This window comes from Schistocerca gregaria, chromosome 2 (assembly GCF_023897955.1).
Source record: "Schistocerca gregaria isolate iqSchGreg1 chromosome 2, iqSchGreg1.2, whole genome shotgun sequence".
In the NCBI taxonomy this organism is placed as follows: domain Eukaryota; kingdom Metazoa; phylum Arthropoda; class Insecta; order Orthoptera; family Acrididae; genus Schistocerca; species Schistocerca gregaria.
Genome location: NC_064921.1, coordinates 736,578,287 through 736,600,709, shown reverse-complemented (window position 1 = coordinate 736,600,709; position 22,423 = coordinate 736,578,287). Strand labels below are relative to the sequence as shown.

At 37.2% G+C, this 22,423-nt stretch overlaps 1 protein-coding gene across 2 annotated transcripts in view; it reads left to right on the top strand.

The window, feature by feature from the left end:
• The window catches only part of LOC126334888 (coatomer subunit delta), a 110,823-nt gene extending 95,776 nt beyond the window's left edge, over positions 1–15,047 (top strand). For both annotated transcript variants that reach the window (XM_049997588.1, XM_049997587.1), the window contains 3 exons: positions 754–865; positions 958–1,159; positions 14,536–15,047. In XM_049997588.1, coding sequence (XP_049853545.1) covers positions 754–865; positions 958–1,159; positions 14,536–14,625 — 404 coding nt within the window. In that variant the 3' untranslated portion in view covers positions 14,626–15,047. The remainder of the gene's footprint in view (positions 1–753; positions 866–957; positions 1,160–14,535) is intronic.
• The last annotated feature ends 7,376 nt before the right edge of the window (positions 15,048–22,423 follow it).

Here is a 22,423-nt window from a genome sequence, read left to right as displayed (position 1 = left end):
GGGAAAAGTGTTAATCATGAACACTTTCTTGGGTGTCAGTAATGAGCAGATAACGTCATGACATAAATAAATTGCAAATTTCAACAAACTACCATGAACTGCACAGAACAGCACTTCAGTGCGACCACTTATTGTCAATCACTGCAGCCCTTTTTTCCTAATCAGGTTTCTTGTTCTGGGCATTGTACTTGCAGTGCACATTTAAGTTGGAACAGAGCTTCAAGTAAACAGAGGGAAAACAGCTGATGTTTAGCTGAATTAATTGTTAGGGGGTATCTTAATAAAGAATTTTTATGTTGTGCATGTACCTGAAATGAACACAGGCTTTTCATATGTTGATATTGTCTCAGAATAATTTGTCACGTTGCCAGAATAGTGTTACTGTGCATCTGATGGCAGTAGCTAGTAAGAGCTTCATCAGGAAGACATTTTGTATGCATTTTTTCTGAGAATATCAGCAGAATGCATTTCTAGCTTTAATTTTCAGTTTCTTTTGTCATTTTGATGTGAAGTGCTTTAATATAAATATATTGATATGTGGCTCCACATGATAATTTGAGTTTCATTGCTCTATGATCACATTTTATATTTATTTATTTTTATAGTTAATGGTTCCTTTCATTTCTATCTACCAATGATAGTAATCAAAATTTCAACAGTGAGTTTATACAAAGTTATGTAGCTGATATTGTAATTCAACAAATGTGTGTGTAACTTTGTCAGATTTATTGTAATAGTTGTTGTGTGTTATAGTTAACTGTTGGCCATCTGAAAATGGACAAGGGGGTTGTGATGTGAATATTGAGTATGAACTAGAATCAGAAGACAAGGAGTTGAATGATGTCTGCATAACCATTCCATTACCGTACGTAAATTTTTCATTTTATGATGTGCTTACTTTTTGAATTACTGCAAAATGCTTTGCTTTTAGAATAATACTTTTTTTACTTCTTCCAGGATTGGGTGTACCCCGGTGGTTAACGAGTGTGATGGTGAATACACTCATGATCCTCGAAAGAATGTGCTGTTGTGGACTCTTCCCATAATAGACTCGTCAAATAAATCCGGTTTCCTTGAGTTTAGTGCTACTGCTACACCTGGAGATTTCTTTCCCTTGTCCATAAATTTTGTGTCAAAACGTCCATATGCTGATATCAAGGTACCGTTCCCCTGTAATAATTTCTACCAGTTTTATGAGATGTAAATTGACATTTGCACAAAGTGTGTATTGATAAGTTTAATTCATTGCATTTATATTGCAATCTGGAAACCTCATCACATTTACATTATGATCAGGATATTTCAGTGTGAAAACATCTTGGCTAAAAGATGACAGCCATAACCACAATTTTTCACATATGGAGTGAGAAGTGCTTGCAACATCTGTAGCCTTAGGTAATATCTGTGTGCTTGTGGATTTATGCCAAGTGGTGAACACTTCTCGTAATTCAGTTGGTGAAAAGTGCTACTAATCTTGTATTGTTGTAGCACTGGACAGGTTTCAGGAAGTGGCAGTCAACAGAGACTAACTTCCGTGGCACCAGCTACACCTCAGTTAGAGTAGGCTTGCCTAGGCATTTATGGCTCCTGTACGTAAACTGTATGAACATCAGTGCTCTTCATTGAAGGTATGTCCATCAAAAGTCATGCTCCATAGTACTCTCTCTTCAAGCAAGGACACACAGTGGGAGTGACTGAGTGAGAGCTAGTTAGTTAGTTTATTCATCCATTGATCACTTGCAAAATGATACCAGATTTATCATCATAATTTGAAAGGGTAACACACACACACACACACACACACACACACACACACACACACACACACACACACACACACAATGGGAAAAGGTTAGAATTATCCATCAAAGATAATGGTCATAGGATTTTACAGCAAGAATTATTTGATTATGATGCTTTACTGCAGAATGACATTTATTTTTAAAAATAATGTTAATTTTTGCAGTTCCCTACTCTGTCTCGTTAAATAGGCCTTGATTTCGTAGTAAGAATCATGTAAGAGGTATGCTTTAACTGACTTTTTAAATATTTGGATGTTAGTTGTCTTCTTTTTAGTCTCGGTGGAAAGTTTATTGTACAGTTTTATTCTCTTGTAGAAAATGCTCTTGTTCTATGACTCTGAATGTTACTGTTCGCAAAACAATTGCTGATGTTCTTCTCTATGTACATAACAGATTGCTAGATGTACTCACTTAGTGCAGCTAAATTCTTCAGCCATTTAAACAGACTGCCACAGGGAGCTCTGTTACTACTTGTAGTTATTACTCTAATGTCTCTTTTCTGCATCTTGAAGACTGTGTTTTAATTGCACATCAGTTGATAGTCAATATCAATTCCTAATTAATTACCCCCCTCCCACCTTTTTAATGTTCTATAGATAGACAGTGGTGTATATAAAAACAATTGGTCCTGAGATGCTGTCCCGTCCTTTGTTAGTATACTTGGGACCTGGTAAATGTTGCTTAATTTAAAGTTTCTGCACTTCATACGCTGTTTCTCAGACATGATCAGAACCAGTCCTTGGCAGTTCCTCTTACTCTTAATGAGTCTTGATTTTTACTCAGTTTTATGGGCAACACCTTCAAAGGTCTTTGATAGATCTAAAAATATACCTGTGACACACACATCCTCATGTAGTTCATCAAGTATCACATTCGTAAACTCTGCTATGACTGATACTGTACTACTTCTACTTTGGAAACTGAATTATGCTACACTGAAGAGGTTATTGTTCAAATAATTCATTAGCATGTTTTTCATAAAGGGGTCTGAGACTCATAAAGAGCTGCTTGAAGCATATGAAAACAATACTCATCTTCATTGAAATTGCAGTCATATATAAAAAAATTGGATGTGATGTTTTGACTGCCATAATTATGACCACGTAATCTCAGCATACAAAGGTAAACCACTCTGTAGTAAATAGACAGAGCCACCCTTTGAATAATAAAAACAACAGTCTCTCACATGTTAATTGTTCTGGCAGCTGTGCCATTTGGCACGTGGAAGATATTAATGAGTAATTGAAGAAATAAGTCAATAAAGTGATCCCTTACACTAAGACAAAAAGGCTTTTAACGCACTTCACCCACCGTCTTTTGCCATCTGATTTCCTTCATTCATTAAACAGCAAATGCTTAAGACCAATAACTTTACACAAGTAGAAATGAATGACGACAATACAAACAGTTCCGTAGTGTAAGAATGTTTCCACTGGAAAGTCTTTACACATGTCAGTGGCATCACACATTCTCTTCCTGTGCTTAAAATACCAAACTAACAATTCAAAAGTCAATGTGCTGGATTCAGAAACAGCTCAGAGTTAGTGTCTCAGAATCTAACTTCATCAAAAAAATTCAGTGAAAATCAGTAGTATGGGAAAGATTAAGTCCAAAAACAGGAGCAGAGTAGAAGTCGTCAGTGTCAAATACTACAGAGATAATCATTTCACATACAAAAGCACCATCTTTACCAAAGAAAGCGGCCCAAACTTGGTCTTCCTCCAGTTATTTGGATATTATTGTTGTGATAGAAAGAAGACACAACAATGTAATTAACAGAAAATTTTTCTCAAAGTGCTGTTTATTCCAAAGTGATACAGAACCAATGTGGAGGAAATGAAGCTTCTGACACAAGGATATCCCAAGTTGCTACCCATATAGGAGGTGCATTTTAAACTTTAACAATCATGTATTAAGAGGCTAAGTGTTACAGTCATTACTTATTTATGACATACTCTACCTGTCTCTCTTTCCTTTTTCAGTATGACAGTCAGTCAATGCCATGATGTAGTATTGTCATGGCGTAAACAGATTCAGTAAATCTTAAAGCTGCAGGGTTCTCAGTGAGGTACAGCACTTCACAGTGAAAACACATTTATTACAAGCACTATCACACAATAGGAACAGAACTGAATCAGACAGTATGTGCTGCTGTTTATACAAATATTGAATAGTCCATAACACAGAAGAATTTTGAGAAACTTTCAGAAATGATACGCAGCAAATAGCAAATAATTGCTGGTGATCACATCTGAACTGGTGACACACAACATTCCAGCCAGTGATGCTAACCAAACAACACAATGCATACGACATAGCTTGTGGCAGTACTAAGTGCCATTCTGTTAAGGAAAATTGGACAGTATGGTAAAGACTTTGCTGTGATAGAGCTCCTGAAAATCTCTTAGTATGGAGAGTGGTACAAGCAAAACATAGTGAATTATCAAAATCTACATAAGCAGATCATGGCAAGAATTTTTACAAACCATGATTCATGCCACAGATTTGATTTGACAATGATATAGATGATATGGGGGTCAGTGAGCCGGTAGTGCATCCACTGCAAAAGGTATAAATGACAATTGTATCCCAAAAACTACATGAGAAGCTGTAGCCCCATTATGGTGAAACACTTTTCCACAGGAACATCAAATGCCATACTGTCCACACAGATCTCTCCCTATGTGGTTTCAATATTTTTGGAGCCCTAGATGAAGACATTTGTGGCTGTTGATTCACTTCGAATGAAGAGGATCATGGTTCCATAGGCAACAGAAAATGTTTTCTCATGGAGGCAGTGACCACCTTGTCTCGCAGTGGGATAAATTTTCTATTGTATTAACACTTGTGGTGATTACTTTTGAATAAGCAGTTTATTTACTTTTTTCCATCTTCTTGTCTTCTTGTTTGCATTTGACTGCTTTTCACAGCCAGGAGAGTGGCATGTTGACACCATGCCGCATCAAAATGGTGTCATTGGCAGAGGCAGCTGTCAGTCAATAATGAACGACCTGTCAGGGTCAGTTTGCAGAGCTGGTTTTATAATTAGAAACGTAAAAAAGGAATTTAAATGATACATGTGTATTTTATATCTTCTCCTGCAGTTTTTATCCTCTGCAGCTCTCTCTAGTACCGTCGTAGTTATTTCTTGATATCTTAAAACATATCCTGTCATATGCCTTCTTTCTGTTAATTTTTTCCTTGTGTTGTTCGGTATACCAACTCCTCATTTCTTATCTTTTCAAGTCATCTGATTTTCAACATCCATATATACCTGCACATTTCAAATAGTTTGATTCTCCTTTTTCAGTTTTCTCGTGGCCCGTGATTCACTTCCATACAAAGCCATGTTCCAAACTTATATTCTCAGAAATATATTCCTCAAATTAATGCCATGTTTGGTAGTAGTAAACTTCTTTTGGCCAGTGCCCTCCCTGCCTGTACTACTTTGCCCTTTGCTGTCCTTGATTCATCCATCATGTGGTTTTTTACTTCCAAAATAACAGAATCGTCTACTTTATGGTCCCCCATTTTGATGTTAAGTTTATCGCTAAACTCATATCTACTACTACTCATTACTTTTGTCCCTCAGTTCATGCACTTTGTTCTTGGTCTTATCTTACCCCTCTTAGTTCTTGTACGTGTCATTTGCACTGTCCACACATATTAATCTGATCACCTGTCAGAAGCCTGAATAAAGACCTTTTTGTAGCACAGACCACTGCAGAACATGCATAAAGAGAAACAGTAAGATTCTGGAAAGTACTGGCAGAGTTGTGAATCCATGCCAACACCATTGCCATGACCAGCAGCACTAGGTTTCTTCATTGAGAATCCATGGGATGAACAGCTGGAGTTTGGTGGCCACGGGAGTATGTTAAACTCATCATGATGCTCTTCGAGCCATGCATGTACATTGCAAGCTGTGTGGTACAATGTGTCATCCTGCTGGTAGATGCCATTGTGCTGAGGCTAACGAACTGCTATGTAGGAGTGGATGTGGTCCCCAAGGATAGATGCATACTTGTGTTGATCTATTGTGCCTTCCAGAATGACGAGATCACCCAGGGAATGCTATGAAAACATTCCCAAGACCATAATGCTCCCTCCTATGGCCTGGACCTTTCTGATAAATGTTGCACAGTGCTTGCTTTCAGACATTTCTTGCTGTACACAGCATAAAACATGATTAATCTGAAAAGGCCGCCTATTTCCACTCAGTGGATGTCCAGCTGCAGTATTGGCATGCAAATTCCAACCATCATTGCTGATGTACAGCAGTCCCCATGGACACATGAACCAGGTGCTTGCTGTGCAGGCCTAATGCATAAATGTTTGCTGAACAGTCATTGAGGAGACATTGTTTGTAGCCCCTTGGTTCACCGGTTGGTCAGCTGCTCAACAGTTGCAAATCTGTTCGCCTGTACACATTTCCGCAGCCATCTTTCACCATTGTCATCCATGGCCTATGGTGCACCACAGTTGGATCAGTGTTGATTTTGGATAGCAACATTTTGACATGCACAGTGTACTTTAACCACGGTGTCATGTGAACAGTTTAAAAACGTGGCCATTTCAAAAATCCTACCACTTTTGCTCCAAATGTCAATGACCATGACATTTTGGATGTCGGATGAATCACTCTATTTCCGTATTACGACAATGACTGCTCTATTTTCCACATCCCCCCCCCCCCCCCCCCCAAACACGCCTTATATACCCTCCATTGCTCTTGCTACCATCGCTGCCTGTGGGTGCTTATTGCATACTGACTTCACACATAGGCAATGGTCACATTAATGTGACTGGGGCGTGTATAACTCGTCGTTTTCTAAAACCTACACCTACTTTCCTGAGAATATCGAACATCTTGCACCATTTTACATTTTCAAAAGTTGTTTTTTTTTTCTGACTTTACACAGAATTTTTTCTTAATTCTTGCTTCCATTATCAAGTGCAATGTCAGAACTGCATCTCTCGTGCCTTTACCTTCCTGTAGCAAAACTAATAGTCAAGTAACACATGCTCAGTTTTGTTTTCCAGTATTCTGCATATTATTATTATTATTATTATTATTATTATTATTATTATTATTATTATTATTATTAGCAAATTATAAGCATCATTTGTTATGCTGATTGTGTGATAGTTCTGTAGTTACCTCCCCTTTGCTCTCTTTTGGGACTGAGTGCATGATAGTTGTTTGGTAGCCACTTCCCCCAGTGATTTTAGAAGTTCCAAAGAAATATTATTTATGTCTTTTTACATGTGGATAATCAATTGTTATTTGGTGTGGGTTATAGAATCCAGAAAGCTTTTTTGGCATCTTTGGTGCATTTTTGGGAGGTACCACTCTATATTTTGTAAAGCCTCACCCAGCCTAAATGTTATAACAGTAATTTGAAAAGATCAATATTTGTAAATGGAAAAGACAGATTGAAATTGTGCTGTTTCTAGCTTGTTCAATGCAAAATCAGTCATTTCATCTCGGTGTTATTTATAGATTAGAAATATTATTTTTATTGCAAAAACGTTGACCCGTACAAAGCCGGTGTGTGATGACTACTTTTGTTGTTGTCGTTGTTGTTGTTATTGTTGTTGTGGCCTTCAGTCCAGAGGCTGCTTTGATGCAGCTATCCTGAGGCCTCTTCATCTCCGAGTAACTACTAAAACTTACATCATTCTGAACCTGCTTACTGTAGTCATATCTTGGTCTCACTCTACGATTTTTACCCCCCCCCCCCCCCCCCCCCCCACGCTTCCCTCCAGTACTAAATTGGTGATCCCTTGATGCTGCAAAATGTGTCCTATCAACCGATCCCTAGTCAGGTTGTGCCACAAATTTCTCTTCTCTCCAATTCTGTTCAACACACCTCATTAGTTACGTAATCTACCCATCTAATCTTGAGCATTCTTCTGTAGCGCCATATTGCGAAAACTTCTATTCTCTTATTGTTTAAGACTGTTTCTGTTTCACTTACAGTCATACTGTCAATAACTTTGTAACAATAATAATAATAATAATAATAATAATAATAATAATAATAATAATAATAATAATAAGAAGAAGAAGAAACAAAATGTACTAAAAATATTTTTAGATTGGATGGATTATGAGGTGAAGACTGTTTACCCATCCATACAGTGGGTAAATGTGATAGTTTATAAAACCAAGAAATTGAAGAACAAATCAACTCAACAGAATAAAAAGTTCACCAGTTGTAATTAAGAAGTAATACTACTGGCTCAGCTGAAGATGATAATGATTGCCTCCAGTGAGAGTTATAAGGAATGAGATGACTTATCCCTTAATACTGATTAACATTCTGTACAGAACAGCAACTGACACTATTCTAAAACGAGGATCTGGATTGCAGCTTGACAACAATGCTGACAGTAGAGATGATTGCACTAGAAATGTTCTTTGCCTCCATAACTTGTCACACTGAACGAAAGATAGATAAACAAAATAAAAATGTGGTGTAGCTGTGAAAGTCTTGTTTTGAAAACAAAGAAAATTATATGGTACTTGTAACCTCATAACACAAAGTGGATGAATAAGTTGCATTTTTCTATGTAATTAGCAATGTTACAAATAATGAGCCCTGGCTTTATTGCTAAAATGTCCCAACAATCCATAAACAGGAAGCACACGACTAAAGGTGCAAAAGTGAGTTTCACCTTGGCAGCTTGAAAATCCTGATGTTTATTTATTTATTGTATTGTTTTACAAGTGCACATAAGTATCTATGACCAAATGAGAATGTTCATATGGGACAACCTATCCAGAGGACTAGGAGTCACATGGTGTAGAGTCCCCAAATCACTGTCAAATGCTTGCAGTGAGCATTTCTTAAAAATGTATTTTATAATTTTTGACTCCACTTCCACAGTCAGTCAGTAGATGAGCGGTAACCCTCAGTCAGTAGATGAGCGGTAACCCAACTTCAAGGTGTAACCACACCTCTCTTACCCAATCCTAATGCAGTTCACACTCAATCAGTTTTGGCACTATAGTTCAAATCTCTTAACCATCATTCTTCGATCTTGAAGCCGGTCAACGTTACTGGGTTGATATTCATTCCACCATTGATGACACTTTGAGGTCACGTCAAAAGAAGTGGCCATTTCTGAATCAACCCTAGGTGGTTTACATGATGTCAGACAAGATGTTGGTGGATCATGTGAGTTTTTATGAGATGTGACCTTTTGAGCAAGTTTATCTTAGCCACTTTTGTCCTTAGATCTTGTGGAACAATATCAACTAGGACAGGTGACTCCAGGGGGTAGATCTAACAGTCCCAGTAGTAACTCTCATGGCTTCATTTAGCTGCATATAAATCCTTGTTGTGTGGTTGCAGTTTTCCCACACAGGAGCACAGTATTCACCAGCAGAATCCAGAAAACTGAGCGGAGTGCAGAATATTGGCATTTGCATTCCAACTGCTTCTGCATTCTTGCAATGTAGATTCAGTCTTGAGCCAAGTTTATTACTTAACTTGATGCCCTGTTGTTTGAATGTCGAAGACCTATCTTAAGCGATTCCTGATGTGAGAAGGTGGCATAGTGCTTAAGACACTGTGGACGTGCTTTAGAGAGAGGCAGGGTTCACGTTCCTGTCCAGCCATGCAGATAAAGGTCTTTTAATGATTTCCCAAAATCTCTTAATGTGAATGCCAGAATGATTCCTTTCAGATCCATCTTTAATTATCTTAACAGAACATTAAACCATAGTCTTTCTTCCCCATACAAAAATCCTTGTCAATCAAGAAGAGAGAGGTGGCTATTTTCTTTGCGTTTAGCGTAGGAAAAGTGACGTGTTGGAATGCTTACTAAAAACATAAGAGTCAGAGATAAGAACTTGTCTCTTTCTTCAAGAGTCAGTCTCTGCCTGTTTAGCTGAGTGGCTAACATGTTTGCCTCCTATGCAGTGGGGCCCAGGTTCGATTCCCCTGCGAGGTTGGAGATTTTCTCTGCTTGTGAACTGGGTGTGGTGTTTTGTTCTCACCATCATTTCATCATCACTGACACAGAAATCATCCAATATAGCGTCAACTGCAATAAAATAAGACATGCAACTCAGTGGCTGAACTTCCCCAGATGGGGCGTTTCAGCCGTCAATGCCACACAATAAGTGGTATAAAATTTATACTGACAATTTAGCTGCAGATGACATTAAAATTTTTGAGCATCCTCCCCTACTGCCCTTATTTTATGATTCTACCTCCCCCCTCCCCCCCCCCCCCACCCCCCAGTGAAAACTATTAAAAAAGCTGTAAGTTTCAATGGACAATAAATAAAAAGCTACAGCTTATTTCAGGTAAAGGTGAATAGAAGTCAAAAATATGAAAGTGTGTTGCCATTCTTCCTTTTGACTTGTGGAGGCCTTAATACTGTTTCTAGATAAATATGCCATAGAAGCCTCATAATCGCAGAAGGAGAAAAATACCTGCCTATTGCACCTTATAATATACGAAATTGTTAGTATTTGTACATTCTTAATACTAACATGCCCCCCCACCGCCTCTCCCTCACATGCATACCCATGCTTACTATTCCATGATACTTAATGAAGTATTACACACAATGTCTTTCCAAAGAGTTGTCAGGTGCACTTTCTCTGGTGTTTCGGCAGATATTTGCAATTTCTTTTTTGCAATGTGTAGCTGGAATTGCCCCAAACAAATACTGCATATAAAGTCTTTCATACTACATCACATGCCTATGGAAAGTGTCGGTTTGCATTCTGTTATCAGCACAGTGATTTTTAAAGTGAAATTTTATGTGCCCATTCAATTTAGCTGTCTCAAATTAGGCTATCGTTGTATCTGTTTTATGAATATGTATTAACAGGAGCAGTAAAACACAAAGAATGATTGGTACTCCAGCAGCAGTGTCTGAGCAGCATTGCTGTGTGGCAGTACTAGCAAGCAGCAGTGTCTGAGCAGCATTGCTGTGTGGCAGTACTAGCAAGTATGGGCCTGGGTGGTACTGTCGCTGCTGGAGGACTGGTTATTCTTCTTGTTTTACTGTTGCTTTTAATAGAGATCGATAAAACGGATGTTGCACTAGACTACTTTGAGACCACTCAATCAAATTGGCACATAAAATCCCACTTTAAAAATCATTTTGCTCGTAATGGGGCACAAACCTACACGTTTTGTCAGCATGCGGCATTTTATGAAAGACTTGATGAACAGTATTTGTTTGGGCAGACTCCAACTACATATCTCGAAAAATAAATCACAAATATCTGCCAAAACAGACAGTGATAGGAGAAAAAGCAACTGATGACTCTTAGAAAAGACATCCTGTATAAGGGCATAAGAAATTGTTGGTCACATTCAAGTGGATACAGTCTTTGATAAAAATAGATCAATTATTTAAACTGTATTGCACACTCGAGGCATTCACTTCCACTCCTCGCCTGTTTGGTCTGAACTGTGTACTAGTCTGTGGCACTGTGACTTGATACAGTAGAATTCTTGAAAATTGTGTGCAACTTTTTTTTACATTATTTTTTATAATCATTGTTATTAGTATTACTCTCAATTGAAGAAGTGAACAGACAGTTGAGTTTTAAATGGCTAAACTGCAGTTTCAGTTTTTGTCTAGCATGAAATTTTGTTTTTAATGACAACGTTTACAGATCATATTCCTAAATGGCACTGCAAATGATTCTACTTCATGTCAGTTTTAGTGCATTTCCCAATAGCTGAGAAAATATGGTAGAAAGTATAATGTAAGTATTCAAAAAGGGGACCTATGAAGAAAGCAAACATAAAACAGTAGTGTAGAGGAAGTCAACATAAGCAGTTGTCTATATAAAACAGTAATAAAAAACTCTAAACATTGGGATTGTTTTGTCTGGTTGTGAAGCTTGATATGTTATTAAAAGTTTTTAGTTTAAGAATGTATTTCACATTTTTATAAAATACAATGATTGGAATAAAATGGTGTAAAAATAATGACCACAATTACACATACATGTTGCAAATCCCCATGATTTATGTATTAGTTTTGTGATTTATTTCCTGCTCAAGATTCTACTTCATAAGCACATTCACCGGTATACTTGGGAAGGCAGGGGAACCAGATCTGTCATTGCCTATATAATAACAGATCAGGAATTCAGGAAGGCTGTGAGGGACACGCGTGTATTCAGGGGATTCTTTGATGACACTGATCATTATCTAACCTGCAGTGAAATTGGGATTGTGAGGCCGAAAGTGCAGGAGGTTAGATCCATATGTGGGAGGATAAGAGTGGAGAAACTTCAGGATAAGGAAATCAGGCACAAGTACATAACAGCGGTCTCAGAAAGGTATCAGGTAGTTGAATGTAGTCAATTACAGTCATTGGAAAAGGAATGGACAATGTACAGGTACACAGTACTAGAAGTGGCTAAAGAATGTTTTGGAACAGTAGTGTGTAAAAGTAGGATGAAGCAAACACCTTGGTGGAATGACACAGTCAAGGTAGCCTGTAAAAGGAAAAAGAAGACGTATCAAAAATGGCTACATACTAGAACTCGGGTAGACAGAGAAAGTTATGTTGAAGAAAGAAACAAAGCCAAACAGATAATTGCAGCATCCAAGAAGAAATCTTGGGAAGACTTTGGAAACAGGTTGGAGACCATGGGTCAAGCTGCTGGAAAACCATTCTGGAGTGTAATTAGCAGTCTTCGAAAGGGAGGTAAGAAGGAAATGACAAGTATTTTGGACAGGTCAGGAAAACTGCTGGGGAATCCTGTGGATGCCTTGGGCAGATGGAGGGAATATATTGAAGAGTTGCTCAATGTAGGTGAAAATATGATCAGTAAAGTTTCAGATTTCGAGGTAGAATGGGATAGGAATGATGATGGAAATAGGATCACATTTTAGGAAGTGGAGAAAATGGTCAATAGATTGCAGTGCAATAAAGCAGCTGGGGTGGATGAAATTAAGCCGGAACTCATCAAATACAGTGGAATGTCAGGTTTTAAATGGCTACACAGGATAATTGAAATGGCCTGGGAGTTGGGACAGGTTCCATCAAACTGGACAAAAGCAGTAATCACACCAATCTTTAAACATGGAAACAGAAAAGATTGTAACAAGTACAGAGGTATATCTTTAATCAGCGTTGTGGGTAAAATCTTCTCAGGTATTGTTGAAAGGAAAGTGCAAGTATTAGTTGAGGACCAATTGGACGAAAATCAGTGTGGGTTTAGGCCTCTTAGAGGTTGTCGGGACCAGATCTTCAGCTTACGGCAAATAATGGAGAAGTGTTATGAGTGGAGCAGGGAATTGTATCTATGCTTTATAGATATAGAAAAGGCATATGACAGAGTTCCTAGGAGGAAGTTGTTGTCTGTTCTACGAGATTATGAAATTGGAGGCAAACTTTTGCAAGCAATTAAAGGTCTTTACATGGATAGTCAGGCAGCAGTTAGTTGACGGTAAATTGAGTTCATGGTTCAGAGTAGTTTCGGGGTTAAGACAAGGCTGCAACCTCTCTCCACTGTTGTTCATATTATTTATGGATCATATGTTGAAAACACAATATGTGAACACAAAATAAGCAGTCTTGCATATGCGGATGACTTAGTTGTGATCGCAGATTTGATTGAAAGTTTGCAAAGTAATATTTCAGAGCTAGATCAGAAATGTAAGGACTATGGTATGATGATTAGCATGTCCAAAACGAAAGTAATGTCAGTGGGAAAGAAATATAAACGGATTGAGTGCCAATAGGAGGAACAAAGTTAGAACAGGTGGACGGTTTCAAGTACTTAGTATGCATATTCTCACAGGATGGCAACATAGTGAAAGAACTGGAAGCGAGGTGTAGCAAAGCTAATGCAGTGAACGCTCAGCTACGATCTACTCTCTTCTGCAAGAAGGAAGTCAGTACCAAGACTAAGTTATCTGTGCACCATTCAATCTTTTGACCAACTTTGTTGTATGGGAGCGAAAGCTGGGTGGATTCAGGTTACCTTATCAAAAAGGTTGAGGTCACGGATATGAAAGTAGCTAGGATGATTGCAGGTACTAGTAGATGGGAACAATGGCAGGAGCATGTCCACAATGAGGAAATCCAAGAAAAACTGGGAATGAACTCTATAGATGTAGCAGTCAGGGTGAACAGGCTTAGATGGTGGGGTCATGTTATACGCATGGGAGAAGCGAGGTTACCCAAGAGACTCATGGGTTCAGCAGTAGAGGGTAGGTGGAGTCGGGGCAGACCAAGGAGAAGGTACCTGTATTCGGTTAAGAATGATTTTTTGAAGTAATAGGTTTAACATCAGAAGAGGCACAAATGTTAGCAGTGAGTAGTGGATCATGGAGTAATTTTATAACGGGGCTATGCTCCAGACTGAACACTGAAAGGCATAATCAGTCTTAAGTGGTGATGATGATGATGCCTGCTCAAATTTTACTTGCTTCATAAGATACACACTTCTATCTACTGTGCAAATTACTATTTACTTCTCACAAATTTATTTTATTTTGTTCCCATGTTTGAATCACCTCTTGACTTCGTGTGAGCTGGATGCATTCATTCTTTTTTTCCCATTTAGTAATTTTCTTTTTCATACTTTGAGAAGGTCATGTTTATCTCTGTAATTATTTTGCATACCTTGTGGCAACGATCTGTTGTGAATACCAATAAGTCATAGTTTTATTATTATGTTGTAGTGTTCTCACATATTTATAATATCTTTATTTATAATATCTTGTTTCTCTTTCAGATAACTGAAGTCCACTTGGTTGATGATAACTCACCAGTGAAATTCTCAACAGAAACAGTGTTTTTCACAGAAAAGTATGAGATAGTCTAGCATCTTAAGAAATGATTCATTTGTCAGAGATGCTGAGTGTAATAAAAGTAATTGTAAAATGCAGAGATGTGTACACATTGTGATCTAAAGGTTTTGTTCTTGCAACAGGTATTATTGAAGATTCAGTATGTCTTCAGACTACCACACAAATTTCTGTACAAAACATATGACTGACAGAAATTTATGCAATATGTTATTTAATTTTTAACTGAATGTTTGAGAAGCATGTTGTGAAGTGTTTTCTGAATTGTGTGCATTATTGCAGGCAAGAGATAATTTAAAACTATTAGATCTTATGATTTTCAGTTAGCACCACAAAACTTTATGAAAGAAACATAGTTAAGTGAATATCATACTGTAAGTATTCTGCAGAGTCTCCTTTTAAGTTGAGAAAATAAAGATGCCCATATTTTCATTGTCAATGTCTGTTTTTGTTGCCTTAGAAAGAGAACCATTGTTAAGTATGAGGTAACCATCATGAATGTACATATACTATCTTTGAAAGAGAACAGTAGTGCAGCTGACACACACATAAAATTTAATAACCTAAACAGACCTCTGGAAGGTGGAATTTCTATAACAGTTTGTTTGCCAGGACAAGACAACCATAAGAAACAAAGAAAAGAAGTTTGTAATGTAAGGGAGCTAGAAGTTAAACAAAAAGTATGTTTAAAAAGTGGATCAAGAGATGCAAAACTTAATGTCGAAGTTGGAAGTAACATTGTGATTGTCCATTTTCTACTTTCTGAGATGTCAAAGTTTATTATCCATTTTGCAGATTTTAAGTTTATTAGTGTTGCTGAAGTGCTCTGTATAAATCATTGGAGCTTTAATGTTTGACTTGTTTGCCTTTCCTTACGCTGTTTTATAAAAATGTTTTAGTCTTGATGCTTCCTACCTTGTGAACAAAGTATGTTTTAACAATGGGTGGCTGGGTAACTAATAATGTTTTTAAATTCTTACTTTATATTAATAATTATTTTTACTTTAACTCCTTCACATTATAAGTGGCATGCATTTTATAAAGTATGAATGGTACAGTAAATAAGGTATTGAATATTTACAAGTCTCATCTGTATGTGCTTTTTTCATTTCTCTAGTTCTTTGGCTGTATAGTTCCATCAAATTTGTTTTCTGTTCAACACAACACACAGTAATTACAGTTATTTTATTTAAAAAGTGGACAACAGATAGATAAATACCCCTGCCTGCTCCTCTCTGACACACACACACACACACACACACACACACACACACACACACTCTCTCTCTCTCTCTCTCTCTCTCCAGCACATGTGTGTACAAACTTGGAGCTAAGCTGTGATTTTTTTTTAACTAATAAAAGAAAAAGATAGAGAGAACTATTCAGCACTGTAGAAGGGGAAAGAGAATAAGCAATGGTGAGTACTTATAAAGATCATGTTGCACTAAAGATAAACTATATTAATTTAATCCTTTTCTTACAGCTTTCTGTTTGATTGCATTTATTATATTTCTAAAATATTTTACAAAAAAAGGAGTAGATTGAATATTTTGTGTATATTTTTAGGGTCAAATATGTATACAATACCTTGCAACTTCACTAAAGCCTTTTTGAGCTTCCAAGCACAGCTAGCAGTTTAAACTCCTCTTTTAAACAGCAGTATGCAGTTGAATGTGTAATACAGTTTCATTACATCATATTTCCATTGTCCTATACTCATACCACCTCTCTTTCACATGTAACAACCTACATATTACAAGAGAACAGCCCTGCTCAACTGACCTTAATAATATTGATAAGGATGTCTAAATGATTACTGTAGGAGAGTTGTTGTGGCCAGCTGTTCCCCTATTTGTTTTGTGGGGTTCTATGTGGGTTCTATGTGCCTGTCACCACCACCTCACTTTTGAATTCAATGGTTGTGTAGATATTAGAATTATCATTTTGTGCCGGGAGTTTCAATTTATACATTTAAATGAAGATAACTATTTTTTTGTGTCCAAATATTTGACTGTCAACTTCATTCTTTTCTGCTGCACGTTTTTACATTTTAAGGGAAGTCATATGACACTCTCATTTCAGTGTAAGTTCTGCATTCCCCTATAATGTCTGTCAGAAACAAAGGAGCATCCATTGTATCCTAAGAAATTATGATGGGACTCTTACTGTTAACAGCTCTTACATTTGTATATGGAGAAGTCATTGCATTAGAAAGTTGTTATGAATTGAAGATTAGAAGACAATAAGAATTAGGAACTTATCGTTGTAGTTCCCTTCTTGATTTTTGTTTCATGGTCATTAAGCCATTGTCTAAGGCATAGATACATGTCTTAGACTATTGCCCAGGATGCAAGTACCAGCTGCGATAGTCTGCATTATGTAGTGAAATATTGAAAACAAACATGTAAGTGGGAAAATAAGTCTGAAAACATGTAGTTTTGAAAACAAATTATGAAATTTGGCTGTTGTCTCCATCTTGAGGTACTCCCTCCTGCCACCAGTGGAAGAAATGCAAAAATCAAATAGCCGTTTTGCACTTTAGTGTTATAAGAAAACGTATCTCCACTCAGGCATGGGCTGTATTTGTATAAGCAAATAGGGTACAGTGTTGCAAATGATGCCATACTGATATTCATAAGCCACAGGCATTGCACAGTGAATCATTGTTGTGATTTGTGGTTTATTATTCTCATAACTTAAGTAATGTAAGTAATTTGAATAAGTTAGAGAAAGCATTTGTAGTAAAACTTCATCACAAACAGAGGTCTGATTCTAATTACAGTATAATAATAATAATACAAACTTATTTAATACTCAGTTATGCCTTCCTGAGAGATAATCTCCACTCCTTCCAAATTAATGATATATTTGTAGACCAGATGTGGCTTGAATTCAGAGAAATAGTACCAGCAGCAATTGAGAGATTTATACCAAATAAATTAACAAATAATGGAGCTGATCCTCCTCGGTACACAAAACCAGTCAGAACACTGCTGCAGAAACAACAAAACAAACATGCCAAATTTAAACAGACGCAAAATTCCCAAGATTGGTGATCTTTTACAGAAGCTCGAAATTTAACGCGGACTTCAGTGCGAGATGCTTATAACAGTTCCCACAACAAAACTTTGCCTCGAAACCTGGCAGAAAATCCAAAGATATTCTGGTCGTGCGTGAAGTATGTTAGCGGCAAGAAACAATCAATGCCTTCTCTGTGTGATAGCAATGGAGATACTATCGAAAACACTGCTGCCAAAGCAGAGTTACTAAACGCAGTCTTCCGAAATGCCTTCACAAAAGAAGACAAAGTAAATATTCCAGAATTTGAATCGAGACCAACTGCCAACATGAGTAACATAGAAGTAAATATCCTCGGAGTAGTGAAGCAACTTAAATCACTTAATAAAAGCAAGTCTCCTGGTCCAGACAGTATACCAATTGGTATACTGGGTTTAGGAAACATTGTTCTTGTGAAACACAATTAGCTCTTTATTTGCATAAAGTGTTGAGTGCTATTAACAAGGGATTTCAGATCGATTCCGTATTTCTGGATTTCCAGAAGGCTTTTGATACTGTACCATACAAGCAGCTTCTAGTGAAATTGCGTGCTTATGGAATATCGTCTCAGTTATGTGACTGGATTTGTGACATCCTGTCAGAGAGGTCACAGTTCGTAGAAATTGATGGAAAGTCGTCAAGTAAAACAGAAGTGATTTCTGGCGTTCCCCAAGGTAGTGTTATAGGCCCTTTGCTGTTCCTTATCTATATAAATGATTTGGGAGACAATCTGAGCAGCTGTCTCAGGTTGTTTGCAGATGACGCTGTTGCTTATCGACTATTAAAGTCATCAGAAGATCAAAACAAACTTCAAAATGATTTAGAAAAGATATCTCGGTGGTGCAAAAATTGGCAGTTGACCCTAAATAGCAAAAAATGTGAGGTCATTCACATGAGTGCTGAAAGGCCCGAAATTCAACTAAATACCTAGGAATTACAATTACAAACAACTTAAATTGGAAGGAACACACAGAAAATGTTGTGGGGAAGACTAACAAAAGACTGCGTTTTATTGGCAGGACACTTAGAAAATGTGACAGATATACTAAGGAGACTGCCTGCACTATGCTTGCCTGTCCAATTTTAGAATACTGCTGCACGGTGTGGGATCCTCACCAGGTAGGACTGACGGAGTACTTCGAAAAAGTTCAAAGAAGGGCGTCATGTTTTGTATTATTGCAAAATATGGGAGAATGTGTCCCTGAAATGATACAGTATTTGAGCTGGTCATCATTAAAACAAAGGAATTTTTCATTGTGACCGAATCTTCTCAAGAAATTCCAATCGGCAACTTTCTCTTCCGAATGCGAAAATATTTTGTTGACACCGACCTACATAGGGAGAAATGATCACGGCCATAAAATAAGGGAAATCAGAGCTTGTATGGAAAGATGTAAGTGTTCCGTTCTTTCTGCACATTATTTGAGACTGGAATAATAGAGAACTGTGAAGGTGGTTCGATGAATCGTATGCCAGGCACTTAGATGTGATTTGCAGAGTATCCATGTAGATTTACTCAGATTATCAGGTTAGCCTCCAGGATTCTTCTACCCAATAGTACCTTTTCTCCCACAAAATCTTATGCAGCCATATTTTTAGATGCTCGGGTTTCATATTGAGTATGCATTTGCCTATTAATAAATTATATTATTTTCATCTCTATATACTGTGAATAGAATTTCAATTGCTGTATGTGTATCATAAAATTTTCTCTGTTTCCCATGTTGTAAGTGTGGCTCAAGTGGTTCAACTCAAGTAATTTGTCCACTGTGCAAGAAGATAATAAATTTATATATATGTAGGGAGGCAACAGTTATGATTTGCAATTTATGAAAGAAAGGATGACAGGATTGTTTTTTCTGTGCAGTACACTTGCCTCTGATAATTTTTCTCTGCAGCTTCAACGACCGAGAATTTGCTACCAAAACTTCTAATGACGGGTTTGCTGATTTTGTACTGTAAATGCAAATTCACTTGACGGAAAGTCAATGTGCGTATTCCACCTTAAGTTCTTTCCACATTCAGTCCTCGGAATTTGACTGTCTCAAGTTCTTCCCTAAGTTGATTGTTATGCAGCATTTTAAGCTCCAAATATTTTGGATATTTTGTTTTGAAATACACCATATGGCATTCTGCAATGTTCAGTTCCAACCCACTTAACTGGAACCAGTTTTCTACAGTGTGGTATTGAGTGTTTTTTTCAATAGAGTTAAAACTATTTGTGCCTTATCAGTTTCAATTAAAACAGAAGTATCATCTGCAAACAGAACTTGAGGGAAATTTGTATTCACAGGTATGCCATTTACGCAGAAAAGGAACAGGATTGTCTTTAAAATAGAAGCTGGAGGCACACCTTGTGATACTGTACTCCATTTAGAATAATAGTCAACAGTTACCCTTTGTGTTGTTTGGTCGATATGATGTAAACCAGCATTGGTCTTAATCCTATTTATCTAATTTGTAGACAAGTGAGACTTTGCAAAAGATACCTTCAACTTTATTCCTCCTATCTAATGCTTTTCTTGTGTTGTCAATAAAGTTGTTCACTGCATCCAGGGTGCTTTTTCCTTATGGGAATCCAGACTGGTTGATAGAATAATACATATTTTACAACAAAATATTGGATCTGGTTTGCAGCTACTTTCTGAAGCACTTTGTAGGACTCGAAGAATAGTTAATGGAAGTGACGATATGCATTGTACTGTTTTAATTACTTTAGTGGGTAACCCAATCCCCTGCAGCAGAGGTGGTTTGTTTTTTAGTGATTATGAAATATTTTCCAGATCTTTAACCAAAACTTTTTTTTAAAAAATCTGTTACACTGTTTCCTGGTAAGGTCTGAAAGGATTTACTGTGCTCTGATACTCTGCTACGTCATCATTTGCTATTGCTACATTTATGAAGAATTCATTTGAAGAAATGAGAATTCATTTAAAGAAACGCCAAGGTTTGAGCCGGATTTACCAATAAGGCCATTGTCTAGTTTAATCCTAGATGTATCATGAGTACTAACACTTAACATCTAACTCTGATATTTTTGTTTTGTATTTGTGTGGCTGCTTTTATTTTTTTAGCTTCATCAATTCTAATATACTCCAAATGCTGTTTTGTCATATTTTAGTTTGTTGTTGATTTGTCTTCTCCTGGCAATATAAGTTTCATATCCTGAATTATTTATATAAGTCTATATGTTGTGTGTGATTCTTTTGAACCTCTGAGTGTAACAACGCTGTTTCAAATGCTGAAAAGAGTTTCCTCGCTCAACACTCCAGGTGTGTGGTGCTTCCTTCTTTAGCATTTCATGTAGCAGCTTCGTGATTTTGCTGAAGTTAGTTACACAACACCTATAGTATCTCACAGAGTGTAATTACACTTTCAATTGCTCCATTGTTTTAAAATGTCATTACTCCAACCACTTTGACCTTGTGGTGTCAGTCCTTCATCTGACTAGATATGACTAAAATAGCACACTTCCTTTCACAAAGATTCACATTTTTCAACCTGTAGTTTTAGAGTGTGGAGACTAAGCCTTTCAAACACTTCCTTTAGCCACATACTATGTCCCTGTAAGGAGGTCCCAAATATCACCACATCATCTGAGTAGATGAACAGTGTGTAACCTCGCAGTCCTGTAAAACAGAGTTCACCAATTTCTGAAATGTACTTTAAGCTGTTTTAAAGCACAATTGCATTTTTGTGTACTGAAAGCCATATTTTCTCGATCCTCTTTGTTTGATAAGACCTGCCGTTTTCTAAAGTGAGTGTTGAAAAGTATTTTGTCTTTGATAAACTGTAGAGTATCCTTGACTACGGATAAATTGATTTTACTGTGATTCCAGTCTGCTGTCTATAGCCATATTTGCTTTCCACTAGTGTCCATCTATTTCAGAACCAATATCAATGGAAAGTTCCATCCATTTTTTCTAGGCAGTAAGATATTATCCTCTGACTTCTTTTCATCTCCTGCTGTTGCACCTCATTTTGTGTTTGTTGTATTTTGTAGCACTGTGAACGTATCATCCTACCTTCTGCTTCCAGGAGCAGTTTGATTTTGCACCTAATTCTAGATGTATAAGTTACTTGTCTCCCAACAAATGAAAAATATCACCATACATTCATAGTTTTGTAATGGCTGTCTTGTCTTTTGCATTTAAGTGACTACCACAATAATTCCTTTCAGCACAATTATTCGTGTCTTCAGTTGTGGCCTATTCTTACACTCTGAAAAATTCCTGCATCAATACTGCCTCAGGTATACACACACCTTGGGTGATCTATTTCAGAAAGAGAGTCCCTCTCCTTCTGTTTGCCTTTGTTCTTAATGTTGCTCACCCATTCCTTTTGAGGTCCTACTGTCAGCCTTCTGTCAACTTGCTCAGGTCTCTTTAACTTCTCTTCAGCATTCCCGTTTCCTGTTTCTGCTGTAGATCATCAATTTGCCTCCTGTCCCTGCCAGCCTTTGCATCTGACCTTGTTCTGAAAGAGCCTTCTTATTTCTGTAAATGCACTGTGTGGAGCTTGCCCTCTTGCTCTGTCTTTATTTTGATGCCTTCCCCCCAGATCCACAGACTACTCGTGGTGTAATTAAGGTCAGTATTACATCATCATATTTCTTTGACAAAGAAATATGATCAAATATTCGTCAAAGATCTTTGACGTGGTGCTAAAAAGGGGTCATATTATTCCTCAAATTTCAAGATGGCGGACAACAACTTGTTGTTATGCGGTGCAGTTGCAAATACCACAATTGCATTGTGT